The sequence below is a fragment of the Megalobrama amblycephala genome, linkage group LG18 (genome assembly GCF_018812025.1).
Source record: "Megalobrama amblycephala isolate DHTTF-2021 linkage group LG18, ASM1881202v1, whole genome shotgun sequence".
In the NCBI taxonomy this organism is placed as follows: domain Eukaryota; kingdom Metazoa; phylum Chordata; class Actinopteri; order Cypriniformes; family Xenocyprididae; genus Megalobrama; species Megalobrama amblycephala.
Window position 1 is genome coordinate 23,608,180 of NC_063061.1, and position 24,077 is coordinate 23,632,256.

Sequence of the window (24,077 nt, forward strand, 5' to 3'; positions counted from 1 at the left end):
TGGACGTTCTGAGAATGTTCTGGGAATGTAAAATTTCTAGCGGGGGTAACCTGTCACCTAGTAACGTTCCCAGGATGTTCAGAGACTTTCACAATGTGGAGTTCTTTTAAGGTTTGGGGAATGTTATTTAGTGGACCTTCAGGGAACATTCAGGATGTTCTGGGAATGTTTAGGGGACTATTACTATAGGACGTTCTGTTAACTTCCCAAATGTCCTCTTTGTAATGTTCTTTTTTGATCATAAAATAACCAAAATGGAACGTCCCCCTAAAGTCCCCCATAAGGAATCCTGAACTGCAGCACTTTCACTACCAAAAGAGGACGTTTTAGGAACATCCCAAATATTCTGTAAAGGTTCAGAATTTTCGTCACCTTTTGAGAACTTTTAGGGAACGTTGTGCAAGGTCCTGAGAACGCTGCCTTCTACGTGGGTAATGCTTTGTTGTACTGAATATCTTTGTGGTACTGTTTCTAAGCTCAAAGAACATAAAAAAATAAAATAAAGAGAGCATTTGAGATGTCCGATGTTATTTTAAGAAATGTGATAAAAAGCCAAATGACGTGCTGCAAATGAATGAGATACTTGTAAAGCAATTCATGAAACGTCAGAAATGTCAAACATAATGCAAACAGATGTGTTTTGCAAAGCCGAAACCATTGAATTTACCAACTCAAATAAGACTTGCAACCATTAAATGACTGTTGGAGTCTCTTCTGTCATCAAAGAGAGGGCACTTCTGACTTTCATCAGTTCATTAGGGAGCGTCAAGTCATGTCAGCTCCCTTTCATCTGAAGCGCAATCAAATTTATTTCATGAACCGGCAAAAAATTAAAAGCAAAACTAGGGCTTCTCAGTGAGAATAAGATTGATTTTAATTGCCCTGACACTGTTGGGAGTCTGACAATGAATTCAAAATGACTCTGCAAGATTACTGTCATGTTGTTTTGGCTGTGTTGATTGAAAACTTCATGCTTGACAGGAGGTGTTAATTGTGAAACAATGCTTTCTGAATCATGTTGATGTCAATAAAGTTCAGAAACACTTCAGACAGGATGATTCAAATAACATCTGTAATTTGATATATAAATTGCAAACACAACAAATGCCATACGTATCACTATATGGAAGTGTCATGAAGAACATTTGGACTGTTTAGCTGAGAGACAAGTGTTTTCATGTTTGCAGGTTTTATACAGGACTTTTAATCACAGATAAGAAAAGAGAAATACTATTAATCTATCCTGGCATGTTAGACCAACAACATTTCTCCAAATGTTTTCCAATTAGCATAACAGAGTTGTCCGAAAGAGAATGCTGCTGATTGACTCTAATTGATAACTAAAGAAAATAAAATCAATGCATTTCTAAACTATAAGTCAAAGGGATTTTTATATACCAAGGTCTTCTAAATGAACATCAAGTGCCACTGAGTGTGTTTTTCCTTGAGGCAAGGTCAGTTGAGACTGACCTTGATGCTGAGTGTTTACCCACACAATACACAAAGCAGTCAAAACATCTTTAGAATTGTAATCCTTGAACTGTAACTATTATCATTCAATACCATGTGCTGTGTAAATCTGATCCCATTTGTCACTTATTTAGCCAATTTGAATTAATCATTCTTGACTGCACTAGAATATTTGGAAACTGTAATAAGGCACGAGTGTGACATTTTTGAGGGATCAATCCTTCATTTTCAGAGTCAAATGCTTGAGATGAAATACAAAGTGAAATCAAAGATTAAATAAAATAAATGAAGGAATAAAAAGGCTTATCATCCATTCCCTGCTAGAAATTTTACGTTCAACATTCTCAGAACGTCCCCACTGGTGTTAAGGACGTTGTCTAGTAACGTTTCCAGTCTGTTAAGAGAGGGTCACCATGTGGAGTTCTTTTAAGTTTTGGGGGATGTTATTAGCTTCAGGGAACATTCAAGACATTCTCTGAACGTTTAGGGAACCATACTTTATTTGGAAATGTTCTCAGAACATCCCTGCTGCCCTTGTCAAAAAAAATGTAATTGAAAATTAAATTGACTAACAAAAGTGGATGTTCAAACAAAAACCATTTTTCTTAAATGTCTTACAAAAAAAGAAAAGAAAAAGCTCTTTACAGGTATTTATTGGATTATTATTATTATGAAACCTTTTCTTTTAAAAGCACTTGCAGTAAGCCATTAGCTGACAACAGCACATGCATGAGTTAATGTAACTGCTGTATCACTGCATCAGCAACTACACAATTACTGTCTTTAAATAAAGCAACATGCAGCAGAACATCAGTGTTTCTGGATCATCACTGACTGAAGCACAGGCTCTCCAGCACAATGATAACCTCACAAAACTCAGATAACAGAAATAACATTAAACACTAACAGATCTCTCTAGATTTCTGCATCTTCACTTATTACAAACCACTCTGTTTTATTTCTTTCATTCAAAACATCTTAATGAGGTGTTGATGTTTTATTAAAAATAATAAAGTTTAAAGTCACCATTATGGAGGTAAGCACTTGCTTTAGTTGGGCTCCTGACCTTGACATTTTAACTTTATTTTTTCTCCAGTTGTTGTAAGTGTGTTTTTAAAGCATGTTTGTTACAAAAGCAATTGTGATTAAAAAAAATTTAATCAAATGGCTTTGATTGCTCATTGATGATTCATCATGCAGTGGCCTTAATCAACATTGCATTCATTTTATGTTGTTGTAGCCCTACAATAATGCATAAAATCCTGTCTTGTTTTGATATTTTGACATCTTTTTATCACTGTGCAGAAATCATATAGACAGGATATAGACTCACACAGACATCAAAATTCTGCGTATGATCCTCAACAATGGTGACAAAATTTTCAGATAAACAGATCAACTCTGAGCATCACAAAACAAGATACTAAAGTCACAAAAAAGATTTTTGTTTATTGGGCACCATTATTGAGGTTCATACGCTGATTCATGATGTCTGTGTGAGTCTAATAGACTCCGCTCAAAACTCTGTCTATATAATGAATTTTAAAAATTTTAAACTCTTAATTAATGCAAAACTAACAGTTAACACACAGAGTTTAGACTTTGGAGAGAATCAATGAAACAGGGCACTCCATCATGATTGAATCACCATCATTAAAAATACAAAAACCTCTGATCAGAATTTCTTTCACTGCAACAAGCATGTTTTGCTAAAGCAGTCAGAGAAAAATTTAGTGTTAAAATATCAGAGAATCAAGAGCCCATCTAAAGCAAGTGCTCACCTCCATAACGGTGATTTCAAACTTTATTATTTTCTATAAAACACCCATGTAGAAGGCAATGTTCTCAAGACCTTAACTAGTTAAATGACCAACAGAGGACCGTGTGGGAACGTTCTGTTAATGTCCCAAATGTCCTCTTTAACATTCATTTTTGACCATAAAATAACCAAATTGGAACATCCCCCTAAAGTCATATAAGGAACCTTAAACTGCAGCACTTTTATTACCAAAAGAGGACATTTTAGGAACGTCCCAAATGTTCTGTAAAGGTTCAGAATTTTACCATGTCACATATCTTCTAAATGCATTAATGTAACAAAATATCATGGTGGCGAGAATTTGAATGTTCATAAATCATTATTATGCTTTTATGCTTCAGCAAGCTTCAGCAAATACATTCTTGCTAAATAAAGGAAAGGAATCAGCACTGAAATGGTCTCATTTTATCGTCTCTTTTGTTAAAATAAAATGTGAAGTAGTTTTATTCAGACTGAGAACTATACAATTCAATGAACAAATGAAAATGGATGAAGGTTCATTGATAAAATTTTGTAGAAATAGCCTAACCCAATCTCATAGGCTATGGAAATATATCTATTTTTTGTATTTAATGATTTGTTTTGAACCCATCAGTATTGTTGTATTATTTAACGCGATCCCTTGTGCTTTATAAAATTTATATTTTGACATTTATATTTTAAGAGAGAGAGAGAGAGAGAGAGAGAGAGAGAGAGAGAGAGAGAGAGAGATTAAAACTACAACGTCAATAATCCTATGCGCACGTACACGTCATAAACACGCGCCGAGCTGTGCAAGTGCAAATTTTAAAAGGTATGTTGTATGTTTTTCATATCAAAGTCATAATTACAAGTGTTTTACCTTATGTTTTTATGCAAAGCTGATTTGTACAGAAAACACACATAACGAACTGTTGTTATTTAGCGCTATTGCCAGTTTAGCAGTTCAATAATAAGTTGGGAATAGACAACTGGAGTGAACTGTGACCCAAATAACAACAGCAACTGTTAGTTGATTATGAACGGTGCTTTATTGATATGATTTTTTATTTTTTCGAACATGGTACATTGTACATATGTTTCAGTGTGTTTCAACCACTCCTGGACTGCATAATAATTAGAATATATTTCTTTCACGTGTAACATTATTATTAATATTTATATAAACAGGCTCCATTATGGCTCTGACAGGAGTGCGTGTAATTGAGCTGGCAGGACTAGCCCCTGCACCGTTTTGCGGGATGATGCTTGCGGACTTCGGCGCAAGGGTGATCCGGGTAGATCGAACAAAGGTGGCAATGACTGTAGATACTCAAGCAAGAGGCAAACAATCAGTGGCCTTGAATCTGAAGAGTCCCAAAGCTGTCGCTGTTTTGAAAAGACTGTGTGTCCAGTCAGATGTGGTTCTGGAGCCCTATCGTAAAGGTCAGTGCCCTAATTAAAACAAGCAAACATGCTTCTAAATTGAAATGCTTAAAATCTAATAATATTCTCCACAGGCTTTTGCCAATTATTCCTTTTCTATCTAGATGGCAGTGTGTATTTTAATTCTTGAATGCAGTATCGTCCTGATCCTGACGTAAGATGTATATAATAGCAGAGACTGAGATGTCTTTATTTATATTCCTATATTGTAATATATATATATATACATACACACACACACACACACACACACACACACACACACACACACACACACACACACACACACACATATATATATATATATACACACACACACACACACACACATATATATATATATATATATATATATATATATATATATATATATATATATATATATATATATATATATATATATATATATATATATATATACACACACACACACACACACACACACACATATATAGATCAGAGATCTGTATATCATATAGATCATATATACACACACATATATATATATATATATATATATATATATATATATATATATATATATATGTATAAATAAACTATTATAAAATATAGGCTCATTTGTAAATATAGGTTTATTATATTTATTTTTTGTCTAGTTCTAATATTGAATAATTTTGCTGCTTTTTATTTTTGTACATTTTGTAATCTTTATTATTATGGCAGCTCTGATCAACTTCATAATAATGGTTAAACATCAAAAAATACATTAAATAATAATGTTTTTCAGTTTTAATTGAAGACTGCAGAGAATGTTGTATCGTAATCATTTATTTTTGTTTGCAAATTACTTTTTTCTTTTTTTTTTTTAAACCATTCTCTTCTATCCATGTCATGCCTTTGTCTAAATAATTTCATCTGTTTTAATAAAAGCATTGTTAATTAATGGAAAGAAAAACATGATCTTGACTTAAATGGTTGATTGCCATTTCTTTCCTCATTTTAAATCCAAACAAGAATAATTTGTCCTCTAAATTTAAATTTATTTACTTTAAAGATTTTTTTTTTCCTTTCGTGCTTCATAATTAAATCTCTCTGGTATAATTAAGGTGTTATGGAGAAGATGGGATTAGGTCCTGAAGACTTGCTAAAAGAAAATCCGCGCCTGATCTACGCTCGACTCACCGGCTATGGTCAGAGCGGATCCTACGCCAGGGCTGCTGGGCATGATATCAACTACCTGGCCATGTCAGGTAAAGATCACTGTTAAACAGTTGCAAAGGAGCCTGGCTAATAAGCTCTCCCAGAATGCCCTTAGGCACAGTGGTTGTAAAGCAGAGTAGATTAGAGAGATGGGGCTATGTTAAGTTCAAAATGTCTTTGGTTTAAAACTTGTGCAAGTTAAGTCTGACTTTTGTGTCCCAAACATTGAGTAATGACTGCAAACCAGTACTTGCAGTCAGGTTGCAGACTGAAACCATATGGAGCAGTTGGGTAGTGCTGCAAGATTATGACAAAAATCATAATCACATTTATTTTTAGTAACTTTTGTATTCATGATTATTTAAAGCTGCAGTCTGTAACTTGTTTTGGTTAAAAATCATCCAAAATAAATTTTTGAGCAAGTACATAACCAGCCAGTGTTCAAAACTATCGCCTTTCCTTAGCCCAATACACAACAGTAAGCTTGTAATAATGTTTCATAATAAAATCGGTACTGGTGGGTTTCCATGGGAAATTCGAGCATGCAGCCATTTGTTTTTGCGTCATTACGTCACATCTGTTTACATAAAGAACGAGTCCCAGCTAGTATATGGCATGTAAGGCTGCTGCAGGTGAAGGATCATTTATAGCCTTTTCTTACAGCAGCTGAAATAATATCATACATAGTCATGCAATGCAGATGTTGTTAACATTAACAATTTGAGAACAAAGTATAACAATAATAAAAATTTGCACGGTTTAGCATGATCCGAGCTAAGCGATCATTAGATTTAATCACCATTGGTAGTGCGATGTATTGTAATGCTTTTTTCCTCAGTTGGTCTGAAAAAAGTGTCAGACATGTTACTTGTTCAGCTGACATTTTTCAGTAAAAATTCTTATTTTGGTCATACTTCCACGACGAACAATCTGTTATTCTGAAGTATAGTATACACACTGATGTGGTGACTGACAGCAAACATTAGATTCATCCGCGCTGAGGAGCCGTGCTGATGCACAACCCTCGTAAAGATAATAATTCCACGAATAACTGCAATTCCAGGGTTCAAACAGAGATGGCGACAAAGAGGCAAAACTTACGGACTGCAGCTTTAACACAATTAGGAGTAGGTAATAAGAGCAAAATCTTACATAAATAGATAGACAGACAGACAGATATGAGAATATTTTGGTGCAAATAATCATTTTTTTAGATAACAGTGAAATTTCATATTCATTCTTGATACCCATTTCGATACCATAACAGAAAACAGGCTAATAAAAAAGTCCTCAAACAATTAGTTAAAGACAAGTTAAAAGCCAGTAATACAATAAAAACAAAGAAGGAAAAAAATGATAACCAATAGGACAAATAAATCAACCGGGGCAATCATCAGGGTTTAAGCACCAGTGGCCCAAGTGGATGATTTGCGATCCAATTGAAATCTGCCTTATGATGGAGTTTTTATAGCAAATCCATCTCAAATCTTGAATAAGGTTTGATGAAATGGGTTACAGCAACACACAGTTGTCAAAAATGGCAACTGCCTTTCAAAAGAAATCACTCATTATTATATTAAAGTGCCCCAGTTATGCCTTTTTAAAGGTTCCTAATGGTATCCTACAACAGATTTACATGTATCAAAGGTCAAAAAATACTTTAATTTTCTCATAATATACACTGCACATCATCTCATTTCTCAAAAAGTCTGAAAGCGGTTAAACCAATGGTCAGACAGCCCAGTTTGTTGTGATTTACAGTGTTTGAGGGTGGGTCAAAGTAGAATGAAGACCCAACCCGATCACATGAGAATGCATATCAATAGTATGCGTGTGAAATCTTGTGGGATATATATACGGCAAAAAACTGTGAAACTGTGTGAAAAACTGTGTATCATATGCAAGGCAAACGGCAAAATGAGTTATACATTCCACGACATTACATACGCGTACTATTGATACGCATTTTCATGTGAATAGGTTGGAAGACCATAGGCTGGCATTATGCAAATTTGTTACATTGTCACGTAGGTAACAGGAAGTGAGACTGGAATTGCTTACAACTCGTTTCGGTAGTTCAGAATCGATCAGGGGCATAGTCATCATTTCAGAAGTGAGGGAGACAGAAATGTTGAGTGTAATACCAGTTTTTATCTGACCTTTGTCTTATTGGTAGATTTTTTTTATCTCATCTCTTGCTTTTAATAAGAAATCAAATACACTCCTGAACAATAACCAATATCTAATATTTTCCCCTATAATTAATGACAATTTTATGATTGGTTTATGTACTACAAACACTTCTGCATTAAGTCCTCAAACTCTTCATGGATTTTATACAATGTAAAAAAAAAGAACACAGAATAAGGCAGAAAATACAGTACCTATCAAAAGTTTGGAAACATTACAGTTGTAATTGTACAGTTGAAATACGCTTATGTCTCTTCTGCTCACCAAGGCTGGATTCATTTAATCAAAAAATGCAGTAAAAACAGTAATATTGTGAAATAGTATTACAATTTAAAATAGATGTTTTCTGTGTGAATATATTGTAAAATGTAATTTATCCCTGTGATCAAAGCTGAATTTTCAGCAGGATTATTCTAGTCTTCATGCAGTGTCACATGATCCTTCAGAAATCATTCTAATATGATGATTTGCTGCTCAAGAAAAATGTATGATTATTATAAATGTTGAAAACAGTTGTGCTGCTTCAGATTTTGTGGAAACCATTCAAAAATTTGTGGTCAGTTTAAAAAAAAGAGATATTACTTTTATTCATTTAGGATGCATTAAATTTATCAAAGTGACAGTGACAATAAATGCAAATAAATGCTATTCATTGAACTTTCTATTCATCAAAAAATCCAGAAAAAATAAATGTATTACTGGCAAATCATCATATTAGAATGATTTCTGAAGGATCGTGTGACACTGAAGACTGGAGTAATGAATCTGAAAACTCACAGGAATAAATTACATTTTGAAGTATATTCAAAATAAAAATATAGAAAAATATAGAAAATAGCAATTTTAATTTGTAATAACATTTCGCAATATTACTGTTTTTACTGTATTTTTTGATTAAATAAATGCAGCCTTGGATAAGAGACTTCTTTCAAAAACATTAAAAGATTTGCAATTAGCATTGCATTATTCATATACTTTATTTTAAATAAATACCTTGAGATGGCTTGAAAAACACAAATAAACCATATCTTGGCGCAATCGTGTGTTTTTCACGTTTCATCAGTCAATACGTTTCTGCATTTTATTCAGCTGCTACTACAGCAAATAGCTGAATTACTTCTACGAAACCGTTTGACATTCTGTGAGAGTGCGCCCTCCGGCTTCCAGTATGAATGAAACATACAGTGGGTACGGAAAGTATTCAGACCCCCTTAAATTTTTCACTCTTTGTTAAATTGCAGCCATTTGCTAAAATCATTTAAGTTCATTTTTTTCCCTCATTAATGTACACACAGCACCCTATATTGACAGAAAAACACAGAATTGTTGAAATTTTTGCAGATTTATTAAAAAAGAAAAACTGAAATATCACATGGTCCTAAGTATTCAGACCCTTTGCTCAGTATTTAGTAGAAGCACCCTTTTGATCTAATACAGCCATGAGTCTTTTTGGGAAAAATGCAACTAGTTTTTCACACCTGGATTTGGGGATCCTCTGCCATTCCTCCTTGCAGATCCTCTCCAGTTCTGTCAGGTTGGATGGTAAACGTTGGTGGACAGCCATTTTTAGGTCTCTGCAGAGATGCTCAATTGGGTTTAAGTCAGGGCTCTGGCTGGGCCATTCAAGAACAGTCACGGAGTTGTTGTGAAGCCACTCTTTCGTTATTTTAGCTGTGTGCCTAGGGTCATTGTCTTGTTGGAAGGTAAACCTTTGGCCCAGTCTGAGGTCCTAAGCACTCTGGAGAAGGTTTTCGTCCAGGATATCCCTGTACTTGACCACATTCATCTTTCCCTCAATTGCAACCAGTCGTCCTGTCCCTGCAGTTGAAAAACACCCCCACAGCATGATGCTGCCACCACCATGCTTCACTGTTGGGACTGTATTGGACAGGTGATGAGCAGTGCCTGGTTTTCTCCACAAATACCGCTTAGAATTAAGGCCAAAAAGTTTTATCTTGGTCTCATCAGACCAGAGAATCTTATTTCTCACCATCTTGGAGTCCTTCAGGCGCTCTTTCATGTGTCTTGCACTGAGGAGAGGCTTCCGTCGGGTCACTCTGCCATAAAGCCCCAACTGGTGGAGGGCTGCAGTGATGGTTGACTTTCTACAACTCTCTCCCATCTCCCGACTGCATCTCTGGAGCTCAGCAACAGTGATCTTTGGGTTCTTCTTTACCTCTCTCACCAAGGCTCTTCTCCCCTGATAGCTCAGTTTGGCTGGACGGCCAGCTCTAGGAAGGGTTCTGGTCATCCCAGATGTCTTCCATTTAAGGATTATGGAGGCCACTGTGCTCTTAGGAACCTTAAGTGCAGCAGAAATTTTTTTGTAACCTTGGCCAGATCTGTGCCTTGCCACAATTCTGTCTCTGAGCTCTTCAGGCAGTTCCTTTGACCTCATGATTCTCATTTGCTCTGACATGCACTGTGAGCTGTAAGGTCTTATATAGACAGGTGTGTGGCTTTCCTAATCAAGTCCAATCAGTATAATCAGACACAGCTGGACTTAAATGAAGGTGTAGAACCATCTCAAGGATGATCATAAGAAATGGACAGCACCTGAGTTAAATATATGAGTGTCACAGCAAAGGGTCTGAATACTTAGGACCATGTGATATTTCAGTTTTTCTTTTTTTAATAAATCTGCAAAAATGTCAACAATTCTGTGTTTTTCTGTCAATATGGGGTGCTGTGTGTACATTAATGAGGAAAAAAATGAACTTAAATGATTTTAGCAAATGGCTGCAATATAACAAAGAGTGAAAAATGTAAGGGGGTCTGAATACTTTCCGTACCCACTGTTTATTACACAAGAGTGAGTGCTCCATAATGTTTAGATCGCCTCATTTTAGTTAAGAATAAAATGGCAGGTCATGCAAAAAGTGCGGGGGACGAATTTGCGTTTTATTAAAAGTGCGGGGGACACGTCTCCTACGTATTCTACGCCCATGGAATCAATTATTTATTTTAGGAGACTTTTTTTTAAAACTATATTTGTTGTTCATTTTGATCTTTATAATATATGTGAAAAAGCACAATAAGGGCACTTTAAATGAGAATTTTAAAAAAAAGTCTATTAGTATTGTGTACTGTCCTTCAGATGTGTGTACGTGCGCCTGAGTTGTGGTGTGAGTTAGGAGAATTTTTTTTTTTTTATGAATTCTTTTCCCAATATTTTATGATTTACATATGGCTCATTAAGTTTTTTTTTTAAAGAATAATTTATATAAAATCTTTATATTTTATATTATTTTATTTAGTTTTTTTTTAAAACTATTCACCTCTTTCAGTATTCTTTTAACATTTAACTAAAACATTAAACTAGAATTTAAAGTTGGCATGAATTGGAAGTTGCGATAGTCTTTTCTTCCCTATTCTGATGTATATCTGAGTGAAACGGCTACTCGAACAAGAAAAAATGCAGGCCGAGACTTGATTTTTGTCTGTTAGGAATTGATTGGAAGTTTGCTATTGCTGTGATCTCGTGTGAGTGACAGGTTGTCCTGCCCTCATGCCAGTAAGCACGTCATCAGAGATGTCACTGCAAGAGGGAGGGGAAGTTATTTTGTTTTAAAAATGTACATTAATAAATCCTTTATAATAAATACTGCATTATTCCATGAAAACAAGAATTGCCAGTTTTGATTTCATGGTAACTATGAGGAAACTGTTATTACAGGATTTTGGATTGACAGTATCTAGGACTAGATCCATTTTATACCTGTTATTTTATCATATAATACCCAGTATACCTATTTATTGTGAATTGTTTATTTATGCTATCTCTCTATAAAATGAATAACATTTGATATGGTATATTATGTTAGAGCCATGCTCTACAATAACACCAAGGTCATGAGTTTGTGTCTGCCAAATGCATAAATCTGTATTAATGTAATATCATCCAGGCAGCTGCATTTCAATGTTGAGTTTGTGCATTCATTTTTTAGATGGTGTTTTAAACTATTGATGCATCAAACAACATTTTTTTTTTACATCAATGAGCATTGCCAGACATGTAATTGTAATTGTAAACATGTTATGCATTCAAATTATGTTTTATTTTTTATCATCACCAACTACTGTACATTGCCATGGTACTACTGTATTCTATTCATTCAGGTGCTGTCAATGGGTTGTGAAGGTCAAGACTGGTACAATTAATGGATGTAGCACAAAGACCATTTTACTGCATAATGCACAAGTTTGAATACGTTTTTACAGGCCTTGGCTATCTATTTGCTGTGACCTTATGTATGCCAACAGCACAATACACATTCTTAAGCTAATTATTCGTAATGACAATGCTTACCTTGGAAACTGGCCCTTCAGTAAGTGTATGGGTGTTAAATACATGCTATCACTTAATGCCAAAAGAACAATAATGTCCAATGTTCTTTTATTTTCATTAATTCTCTACACTTCTCTTAACACCAATTAACAGGCATTATTAAAACTAATTTGAAAGCACAGAGGATGAACAAATGCTTGCTTGAGATGCAAAAGGTTTAATTGGTGACATTTTTTGCTGACCTTTAACTGTGATTTAAAAATAACTGTTGCAGTAATTGTTTAGCCACTCTTCATTCTTCAATTCTTAGCATGTTTCTGTCCTTCTCTCTCTGTAATAGGGTTACTGTCCATGCTGGGCCGTAGCTCAGAGAAACCATACGCTCCACTGAATTTAGTGGCAGACTTTGCTGGAGGAGGTCTCATGTGTGCATTTGGGATCGTGTTGGCTCTCCTGGAGAGGAGCAGGTCAGGACAAGGCCAGATCATTGATGCCAGCATGGTGAGATACTGCACCTTATTTTAAAATGGTTTCTACTGGGGGAAAAAAGTTAATTTCTCTTTGAAAAACCAGTAGAAAAATTTCCTGTTTCATATAGACTCATTTGAATGTGATTGTTTTCGGAATAAGATGTGTGCTACTCATTTTAAAGCTAACTAAGTATTGGAAAAATAAGCACTTGTGCAGGCTTGCTTTTCATTTTGTTGTTTTTTTCCCTCCACGGTGCTAAAAACCTTTTCCTCTTCCTGTTTTGACCTGTCACTGCATGGAATGAGGCAATTACAAAACCTTGTTTTTCTCAACACAATCACCCCATTTTCTGACCAGCCTGTCAAGTGTCAATAGTTTTCTGCAATCTGGAATTTCCAATAATTGCATGGTTTTCTTTTTAAGGTGCTTATACTGACACTATCTCTTTTACAGCTATGTGTGAATATTGTTAGAGTGGTTATTTTCCAATAAGGACTTGGTAAGTAAGGATATCATGGTCTTGCCCATTCATTCGGTCCTAGAGAGCCTTAATGTTCCTCAAAATAACCATGAAGCTCAACCATGAGAAATTGCAAAATTGATGCATTTTTTACAACTTGCTGAGATGCTCATACTTCATTGTTCTTGTCTATATTTTCAATCATTATTAAAATGTTGCAGTAATTATTAAAAAAAAAAACATAATTGTGGTTGATGTTGAGGATTTAGATCCAAAGTTGGATCTAAATCCTTCACAGAATGACTTCTTAAGCAGAATAATAAAGGAGTATTGTAATATTTATAATATTCCATTTAACATTTACTTGCATTGCATTCAAGGTATACAATTTTCTTCTTCTTCTTCTTTTAACCCATAACCATGGTGTTGCTACTGCCATGCTCTGCTGTTTAATCAGAAAGCCTGTAATATTACAATATGGTATAGTTGTAAAATTTTCCTTTATTTTACTAGCCATAGTAGTAGTACTCTATAGTAATGAAAAGAATAATATTAATAAAGGTGTGTTCTCATATTATCATCTGTCTTGGGCAATGAGAATTAGACTTTATTTGTACTAGACTATTTAACACGAAAAACCAAGACTTGTGTTTGTATTGTGCTGAATCCATGTGTTAACCCTGTTGTTGTTTGCTGGAACATTAAACCAAAAATATTTTAAGGTTTACTTTGCTGACACATTGGTCATTAAAGTGCCCCATTTTGTTCACACTGCACTAGGTGTTCTCTGCTAGAAGATAATGACGATTAGCAACTGCTATTCTGCTTGTTAATTAAATATGACATTTCACTTAGCCCTGAATACATTTTTATGCGTTAGAAGACCTCAACTAGACAATGGAGCTCTGATATGACTGAGGTTATGTAATTTGCTGTCTGATCTCTGCCACTTTAAGCCCTTAAGGAAATAAACAGTGGTAAATATAAAGCTTAATATGTGACAATCCAATATTGAAGAACATTTCGCATTAGAAATTCAGACCTGGAGCAAAGCTGCAGTGCCAGTGAAGAGGTTTTCCTGGTAGCCGTGTGTGCGGCATGTATGTCCATGTGGGCAGAATCTGTGGTAATGATGATTAGATGTTTGCCTGTTAGGCAGTAAAGATATCTAAAACATGCTCCCGTGAGAGTCCCCTTGCCATTCTTTGATAAGACCTGTCGCTTGATACTGACAGCAGCTTTTAGCAATGTTATTAACCTGGAAGGCAAGCAAATAGTGTTTCTTAGAGATTTGCATGCCAGTTTGGATGTATTATACCCTGCAAACTTTATGCTTTTTAAAGTCTTTTTTTTTATTATTTAAATACATATTTAAAAATTTAAGAGGCGGCCTGGGTGTTTCATTAGCATTTCAGAATTGTGTTATGCAACATTTGTTTTGGCACCACATACACTGTTAAAATCCCAAATAGTGTTTGACCCAAGGCCTTAACCATTCTTTAAATTATTACAAGGAATTTAAGGGAATAAAGAAAAAGAAATAAGAACGGTACAAGGAAGTTCTCTAATTGTAGGTTTAATCTATTAAAACAGTTTGCAAATTTTTTTTTTTTTTTTTTTTTTTTTTTTAAATATGCACACATTCACTCTTATTTGTATGTCTAATATACTTTTTCTTTACTTTATAAGTTTCGAACCACTGAAGGTGAGGTCACACTGCACTTTTCTTTCCATTGACTTCCATTCAAGTTTGGTGAACTCTGACCTGCGAATTCGCATTAGAGGGCTGCATTGGGTACGCAAATCTCGCGGGAGCGGGCGGTTTTACCTTTGCTGTGGGCGGGAGTGGGCGGTCAGAATACTTTGCGGGAGACCCGCGGGAAATGGTGGGAAATGGTGGGATTTGGCGTGTAATAGAAACGGAGACAAATGAAGTTGACAAGAAAATTAAAGCGGCTCTTTACTTGACAAAAGCAAAGCAAGACAAAGCAGACACTTGGAAACAATTCTTAAAATTTGCGCGTTTTATTTTGAGCATTCTCGCATGATCTAGTGCACCGTCAGAGAGGGCATTCAGTGTGTGTGTGTGTGTGTGTGCGTGCGGGCGGGCGGATCATGGAAGAAAGACGCACAAAGTCTGTGACCCCAGTCAGTCAGCAATATACTTTCCCTTCATAGTAATATGGAGTAAGCAATGCAAATCCCAGTGATCATTAATTATTTAAGTAGGCTACGTTATTTTTATTTATTTAGCCTATTAGTATTATTTATTTTCTTTGCAATAGCCTGTTAAGCAAGGCATTCTATTTTTTTTTTTTTTATTTAGTTTTGTATTTAATTTGTTTAAAGTATATTATGTGTTGATTTAATGAGTAAAAGTTATTTCGTATTGTGCTTTGGCTTACTTAAACTTTTATTGAAACTGCTTGTTTAGTTAATCGTTCGGTGAGTGTATATGCAGTAGCCTGCGTTTAAAAACTGAGGTGCCGCTAGTTGTGGTTTTGTTTTAACGGTTAATGTTTTATAACGCTAATAAAAAAAATACCCAATGTTTTTTAATCACGTGTGGTGCTTTGGTTTTGCGGCTACTTCATCTTATTTAAACGCAATCATGTTTAAAGTCTGTTATTCTGGATGTTAACTTGAACGAATTTAGTCTGAGAGTATTTGTTTAGGCCTTTTTTTTTACAAGCTCTGAGAGAAACTCCGCGGGAGCGGGCGGGTTTGGACACAAACTTTGCGGGCGCGGGCGGGAGTGAAACACGTGGGTTGCGGGAGCGGGCGGGTGCGGGTTAAGGAAATCAGTCCCGCGCAGGGCTCTAATTCGCATCACGTGAAGACGTGCGACCAGTAGACGATCGATTCGTCACGGCATGACCTCTTGCTGAAGCAATAAAGCCGAGTAGGTTCTGTATTTTTACATTTTAAATGTATTACTTTAAGTTATGTGTTGAATTCATCTTTATAAAAAAGACACTGTAGACCGCGACGTCATATCACGACCGTTACAGCATCCGAAAAAAATTCGCACGTTCAAAGTCTAGTGTGACCGCGGCTTGATTCGAAACAAAAAAAAAATGTTCTCGTCACTTCATAACACTGTAGTCACGTTGACTATTTTAACAATGTCTTTACTACCTTTCTATTAAATGTCTAGCTACTTCCATCTCACCACGCGCTTTCACTGTTAAAGCATCTCGCTGGAATTTGCTCTGGTCTTCAGTGAACAGTAAGCCCCACCTTCTTTGATTTGATTTGATTGGCCATCTCAATCATTTTGACATTGAAGAGCGCTGTTAGACTGCTGAGGCAGAGCAGCCTAAATATGTAACTTTTTGTCATCCTAACACTTTAAATTCAAAACATTAACTCATTATTTTTTTACAAAATAGCTAAATATTTAATACATCTGTATTTCTGGGAACTATATTAAAGGTAGAAGTGTGAAGAAATAAGTTTTTGAGGCATAGCGTGATAAAACATTCAGTACTAGGCCAAGCAGCAGGGATCTTCTGGGAGAGTGACTTAGCGGTCAGACCAATCATGTGCTCAAATAGAAACCCAGATTGTCAACATCTCTTTGAAGGCTTGATTCACTGGGAAATATAAGAAGTATATCTATATTGAAGTCAAACTTGTGAAGTAACAGTCTTTGAAATGCATGTATATTTATATTTATGCATCAATTGGGGAGAGCTGACCTACAAAAATGTTCCTTTTCATCTGTGAAAATGTTTCTGTTAACCTCTTCCTTGATGCCAACTTGTCATTCATAAGTGATTCAGTTCAAGATCTAAGTGCTACGATTCTTTAAAGGGGTCATATCATACATATTTAACTTAAGTGTACTTGTGCTAGTGAGTTTATTTGTGTCAGTCACAGCCATATTCTAGTTTTTCATGGCCATTTTGACCCTTTCTCTGAAGTATCCTTTCTGCCTTTTTTTTCTCCCTGCTGCCGCTTTGAGAAATGTCCCCATTGCATGTGAAATTATTAACAGGATGTATTGCTTTCTCTGCCATTGTTCGCACAACCTTTTTGTGTGTGTGTGCGCGTCAGATATTTTTTTTACTTGCCTCATCCTTTAATAACAGGCTTTGTGGAAACTGTATTACATCGTGAGTGCTTCACAAAACCAGCATTAAAATGTGTCTCACAATGTCTTTTTTTCCTATTCGTGGACAGTCGTGTTTGATGAATTCTCTGTAGTGTTACAAAATTAACAAAAAATTTTGATGTTTCGTTTCTATTAATGCTTTTTTTGGACTGAGGAGGAAATATCTAAAGGTTACATTATGTTTTCATTGGACATCAAGCTATATTATGCATAAAAGATCAAATACAATGTTATCACTCTCGATATGGCCCCTTTAGAGTCCTGCTGTCCATGTGAAATTGTGGAACTTAAACTACTGAAAACCTCAACAGAACGGCAGGCTGTTTCACTGTGGCATGCTTGTATTACCAAGCTGCTTAAATCTTCCCCTGCCGTATCACATTTCCATCTTGTTTAATGCACACGTGCATGTAAATATGAGATTTTCTGCATATAAATTGATTATAAACTGAATTACACAACCTTATGAATATGTATAACTTCTGACCATCTCAGCAAACTGTAGCCCTTTTATAATGTTTCCTCCTCAAGGACCTCTTTGCATTCTGTTCAGCATGACATAATTATGGCAAATAATTATGAAAACACCTCTCTGGGTTTATGTGCAGGTGGAAGGTGCAGCATATGTCGGCTCCTTCATGTGGAAGTCCCGTAGCCTCGGCCTGTGGAATCGTCCTCGCGGGGAAAACATGCTGGATAGCGGCGCTCCGTTCTATGATACGTACCGTACTTCTGACGGAAAATATGTGGCAGTGGGGGCTATTGAACCTCAGTTCTATGAAGAGCTTGTTCGGGGTTAGTGTATTATATATTTTCTCCCAGTATGGTCCTGTACTGTTAGTTTATGAATATGATTAATGTTCTCATGTTCAGAAATGGTGTGAATGCATATGCTGTCTAATTGAGAATAGGTGATGTAATTTCATTGTTTTTGTTAATGGAAAATTTAACCCATTTAAGTTGCTAAAGCCTCTACCACTTTTTCATTCGTATATATCTTTTAGGCTTATTTGTAGACAACCTTAAGAATAGATTTTGACATCTTGCTGGATAATGTGCTATGTGGTATGTTATATTAACTTTTGCTTCAGTATGGTCACAAAATTGTGGAAAACATGCGTAAAATTTGCAAAAGGACTGCAGAATATGTTCATAGAAAGAAATGTGCAAATAGATCTAATTAAGACATTTTCTCCAGGCATATACTTTAGCACTTTTTTTGTTTCTATTTATTCTATATATATATAATATATATATATATATATATATATATATATATATATATATATATATATATATATATATATATATATATATATATATATTATTTTTTTTGCATTTTATATGTGTATTATTTTTTTATCTTATTTTTGAATTGTATTTTCTTATTCTTTTCAATTTATATATATATATATATATATATATATATATATATATATATATATATATATATATATATCTCTTATTTTTGTGTTTTGTTCGTATTATTTTTCTCTATTGTCTTATTTTTTGCATTTTATGACCTTATTCTACTCTCATTTTTTAATTTTATTTTCTTACTTTTGCATTTAATTTTTTATCTTTCTTATTTTTGCATTTTTACTCTGTTCAAGTTATTATAATGTTCCCCTAACGTTATTATAACATCATTTTAACGATCCTCTAACGTTATTTTAACGTTCCTATCCCATTCCCCTAATGTTATTTTAATGTTATTCTAATGTTCCCCTAACGTTATTCTAACATTCCTATAACATTATTCTATGTTATTCTAACATTCCCCTAACGTTATTATAACGTTATTTTAACGATCCTCTAACATTATTTTAATATTCCTATAATGTAATTCTACTGTTCTCTTAACATTACATTATACTAACGTTTCCCTAGCGATATTCTAATGTTCCAAGAACTCTCCTATACATCAGTAATGCTGTAAATTATCCAGCACACCTGCAACCCTGTATAGTATACAGACCAAATGGTTCCTAGAATGTTCTTTTTTAAGGTTTAGATTTTGGTTTGTAGAACGTTAATCTGACATTCCCCTAACATTATTATAACATTCCCCTAACATTATTATGACGTTCCCCTAACATTATTATAATGTTATTTTAACAATCTTCTAACATTACTATAACATTCCCCTAACGTTCCCCTAATGTTATTCTAACATTATTTTAACATTCCCCTAACGTTATTTGTTATGTTATTGTAACATTTCACTAACGTTATTACAACATTCCACTAATATTATTCTAACGTTATTTTAACATTCTCCAAAATTATTGTAACGTTATTTTAACGTTCCCCTAACGTTGTTTTAGCGTTCCCCTAACATTACAACATTACCCTAACGTTATTCTAACATTATTTTAACGTTCCCCAACGTTGTTTTAACGTTCCCCTAACATTATTACAACATTCCCCTAACGTTATTCTAATGTTATTTTAACATTCCCCAAACGTTATTCTAACGTTAGTTTAACGTTCCCCTGTTATTGTAATGTTATTTTAGCGTTCCCCTAACGTTATTATAACGTTATTTTAATGATCCTCTAATGTTATTTTAATGTTCTCCTAATGTTTTTCTAACATTATACTAACGTTCCCTTAACGATATTCAAATGTTCCAAGAACTCTCCTGTACGTCAGTAATGCTGTATGTCAGCAATCATCCAGCACACCCGCAACCCAGTATTGTATAAGTGATATGGAAAGTGGATGTATGGAAGCTTATATGTTCACTGTATAAACTTAATCTTTGTTAAAGCTGCGTTTTGTTGTTTGATTAACATCAATGACACAGGCAACAGCAGGTATTTATAGGCTGCGGTCACTTTAAGACCCAAGGCACGATGCACATCCGATTACTTTCTCACCTCTCTGCCTTCACTTTAGACTGCATGCCGAACCGTGGAGTTTGGTCCGTACGGATCAACAATAATCCGTTTAACCCCTATTTTTAGTTGAAAACGATGTCGTGTAAACAGCCCCTTACTTGGCATACTAGAAACTTCCAGGCAGGTGTGTTGAGGCAAGTTGGAGCGAGTTTGGACACCCCTGCTCTTGCTGCTTTTAATTCTCCTGAAATAAACCTGTAACCTGAAGGAAGTCTGAGTACAATCGACATTGAATTGAATTGAATTGAATTGAATTGAATTGAATATACTTTATTGTCCCATTTCTGGGAAATTCATCTTGGACAACCATGACATAGCCAGTACAACATTAACTCACAAACATAATAAATTACTAATAACCACAAGCAAGATAAAACAACAATACCCTACCTGTTCTTTCATTTAAGCAATTCCCTATTAAATAGTTTGACTGCAGTTGGCACAAAATAATTTTTGTAGCAATTTGATTTGAACTTCAAAATCCTCAATCGTCTCCCAGAAGGTAACATCTTAAAATCCTCATGTAAAATGTGTGTCTCATCAGCAACAATTTTCTTGGCTTGTCTTAAAATAGATATCTCATACAGCTCCTGTATAGATCATGTTTAGCCACAAGATTCTCAGGGTCACATTGCTCTAGCTACATGGTAGTTAATTTTGCACAGGCATGCAAAGATTAGGGAGAAGCCACAGGATGCTTTATTAGTAGGTGCACAGGGATTTACCCCACACCCTGATGACCCAAGTGCTAATGCAGTGTATTAAATCTTGCTTTGAAACCATAATGACTCTATTGCTATTCACGTTTGACCCACAAAAGAGATCTTCTCTTTATAAGTCACCTACTGCGGCCAGTGTTATGTTTAATGGATTCTGGATTCATAGTCCTTCATGATGTCTTTGATCTTTGTCCTCTAAACTCCTTTGTTAATTTCTTTCCTCTTTTTTTTAATCTCCTTTTTATCTATTTAACTCTCTTTCAGGTTTGGGTTTGGACGATGCTGACCTGCCCTCACAAATGAGTGTATCTGATTGGCCGCAGCTCAGGCAGACGTTCACCCGGGTGTTTGCCACCAAAACGCAGGCCGAGTGGGGTCGGATCTTCGATGGGACTGATGCATGTGTCACCCCTGTGCTGTCACTGGATGAGGTACTTTCTCACCCCCACAACCAGGCAAGGGGATCATTCTTTAAGGACTCTCAGGGGGAAATTAGCCCGCGGCCTGCACCTGTTCTGTCCCGCTCCCCTGCGGAGGCCTGCCGCTCCCGTGACCCTTTTATTGGAGAGCACACTCGCGCTGTGCTGAAGGAGTACGGGTTTGAGCAAGCGCAAATAGAACAGCTCCTGTCTGCCGGAATCATAGAGTGTAACGAAGCTAAAGCACGCCTATAAAACAAAGAGTCTGACTGGAGAATCATTAGACTTTGTGGCCAATGATGCAGCGCCGGAATCTGAGCACTTGAACTCCGTTTCTGTCTCATTGAGTGAGTGTGAGGGAGCTTTTCAGAACAAAATGACCCTTTCCCTTGTGAATCACTGGGTACTTCAGTCGAGGTGGACTGAATGATTCTGGGTTTTTAAGTTGAAATGTCCAACACATTCAACTCTCATTTGTAATTGCTGCAGGGAAAGTCAAGTGGGATTTAATTAAAGTCTCTTGCAAATATTCTGTAATAACCTCAGCATCCCTCTTTTTGTCAGCATCCACATCTGTAATATGTCTTTTAAAAAAGGATATTCAATGTTGACTTATTTTTTTAAGACTGTTTAAAATATTAACTCAAGTACTGGTGAGGGCATTTTAATTGCAGTTGATTAAAGTCTACTACTTTTGGTTGTGAATTGAAATCCTTGACTAATAAGTGCCTTTAGCAAGAACTGCTGAGTGTGTCATAGATTAATTAACTGACTGAAATATTTGCCTTTGAATCTTCGTTTACCAAAATGTTAGGCAGAGCTGATGACCTATGATAATGGCATTGGGATAAAACCAATTAATGACTCAGATTAAGATGAAAATATCTGTTGTCATAATATACTTGTATAAAAATTTACTGCAAGTGATGGGGTTGGTAAGATTTTTTTATGGTTTTGAAAGAGAACTTTTTGTTCACCAAGGCTACATTTATTTGATACAGTAAAAACAGTAATATTGTGAAATATTATTGCAATTTAAAATAACAAAAAAAATAAATAAAAAATTACAATGTAATTTATGGCAAAACTGAATTTTCAGCATCATTACTCCAGTCTTTTTATCAGAAATCATTCTAATATTCTAATTTGCTGCTCAATAAACATTTCTGATTGTTAACAATGCTGAAAACAGTTTTTGTGGAAACATGATACTTTTTTTTTCAGGATTCTTTGATGAATAGAAAATTCAGAACAACAGCATTTATTTGAAATAGCAGTCTTTTGTCCAATTATAAAAGTCTTTACTCTCACTGACCCCAAACTTTTGAATGGTGGTGTATTTTCAAAATCAGAACGGAGATCATACAGTCAGATTAAAGGGATAGTTCACCCAAAAATTAAAATTCTGTCATCATTTACTCCTCCTCAAGTTGTTCCAAACCTGTATGAATTTCTTTGTTCTGCTGTACACAAAGGAAGATATTTGGAAGAATGTTTGTAACCAAGCAGATCTCTCCCCCCATTGACTACCATAGTAGGAAAAAAATACTATGGTAGTCAATGAGATCTGTTTGGTTACAAACATTCTTCCAAATATCCAAATATCTTCCTTTGTGTTCAGCAGAACAAAGAAATTCATGCATGTTTTGAACAACTTGAGGGGGAGTAAATGATGACAGAATTTTTGATTTTTGGGTGAACTATCCCCTTAAAGAAACTTTTCTTATGCTTGAAGATTGTGGTCAAATCATAATCAATTTGTAAAACAGTTATTAAAACTTTAAAACCATATCTTGCTTCAAACAATGCTTTTTCTCTTAATAACTTTCTGCATAATCTTTTCTCCAGGCAAATCCTATTAGTAAACCAGAAGTATGAGTTGGATAAAAATATTTCCTAACTACTCTAGCCTGAAATCGATTCTCATTCACATAGAGATATGTGTGGAATGTGGCATTTTAATCCATGTGGCACCATCTGACCGGTTGCCTGTGATCCACAGCTCGACCTCTGTAGAATTAGTCCAAGAGAGAGAGTGGATGATGTTCCGTGAGAGGCTCACATGATTGTTGAACAGACTCTGTGAATGTCTCATGACAGATTTGAGTAAACCGAAGGAACAGAGGTTAGTCGAGTGAATGGAGGAGGAACATTGTGTAGGGTGGAATGCTTTGATTCTTTGACTTTAAATACGTTGCCTTCTTTTTCCAACCCCTTTAAAGCCGTCTGCAGAGGAATCACATGGTACATCACTTGATTTACCTAATGGGCAATCCCAGCATGCAAGACCACAAAAGAATGCTTGTTAGATCTACGTTTTTCATAACCTTTATATTTCCACAAACACTCTAGTGTTTCCTTTTATCTCATTACGTTAACTATGTTTTGTTGCTGCTGTCTTGCACTTAACTTCTAACCTCTTGTAACGCAATAGGAAGAAGAGAAGAACATCTACAGCTCATAATCTTTGTCATATGCTTACAACCAACTCCACCAGCAGCCTTTGGCAGCAAAGACAGGAAAAAAGGCAAGGCTTACTACCTTCATCCCAACAAGACCACCACCTCCTTTTCTTCTCAGCTCAGTTTGCGTTGTGAATACTAGTCTTGAGCTTTATCGCTCAGCTATGCAGTAGGAATTAAGAGTTTCAATACTG

General features: G+C 35.3%; 1 protein-coding gene across 4 annotated transcripts; it reads left to right on the forward strand.

Moving 5' to 3' along the window:
- Positions 1 to 3,982: 3,982 nt before the first annotated feature.
- Positions 3,983 to 23,974, forward strand: amacr (alpha-methylacyl-CoA racemase). Of its 4 annotated transcripts, XR_007181226.1 has the most exons (9): positions 3,983 to 4,082; positions 4,439 to 4,693; positions 5,761 to 5,904; positions 12,673 to 12,833; positions 17,989 to 18,175; positions 21,267 to 21,433; positions 23,424 to 23,546; positions 23,644 to 23,665; positions 23,856 to 23,974. XR_007181226.1 is itself a non-coding variant. In XM_048165745.1 (7 exons), exons 2-7 carry the CDS (start codon positions 4,447 to 4,449, stop codon positions 23,472 to 23,474), a joined length of 957 nt encoding a protein of 318 aa, XP_048021702.1. In that variant the 5' UTR covers positions 3,983 to 4,082; positions 4,439 to 4,446; the 3' UTR covers positions 23,475 to 23,559. The 4 variants fall into 4 exon arrangements, 3 of the variants coding, with proteins under 3 accessions (XP_048021702.1, XP_048021700.1, XP_048021701.1); XM_048165745.1 differs by lacking the exons at positions 23,644 to 23,665; positions 23,856 to 23,974 and having other exon boundaries at positions 23,424 to 23,559; XM_048165743.1 differs by lacking the exons at positions 23,424 to 23,546; positions 23,644 to 23,665; positions 23,856 to 23,974 and having other exon boundaries at positions 21,267 to 22,118.
- The last annotated feature ends 103 nt before the right edge of the window (positions 23,975 to 24,077 follow it).

Excerpts from the sequence above, each read along its gene's own strand:
- amacr (XM_048165743.1), top strand. The coding sequence starts at position 4,447 with ATGGCTCTGACAGGAGTGCGTGTAATTGAGCTGGCAGGACTAGCCCCT. Across the intron at positions 4,694-5,760 it reads TCTGGAGCCCTATCGTAAAG|GTGTTATGGAGAAGATGGGA; the intron begins GTCAGTGCCCTA and ends GGTATAATTAAG. Across the intron at positions 18,176-21,266 it reads CTATGAAGAGCTTGTTCGGG|GTTTGGGTTTGGACGATGCT; the intron begins GTTAGTGTATTA and ends ACTCTCTTTCAG.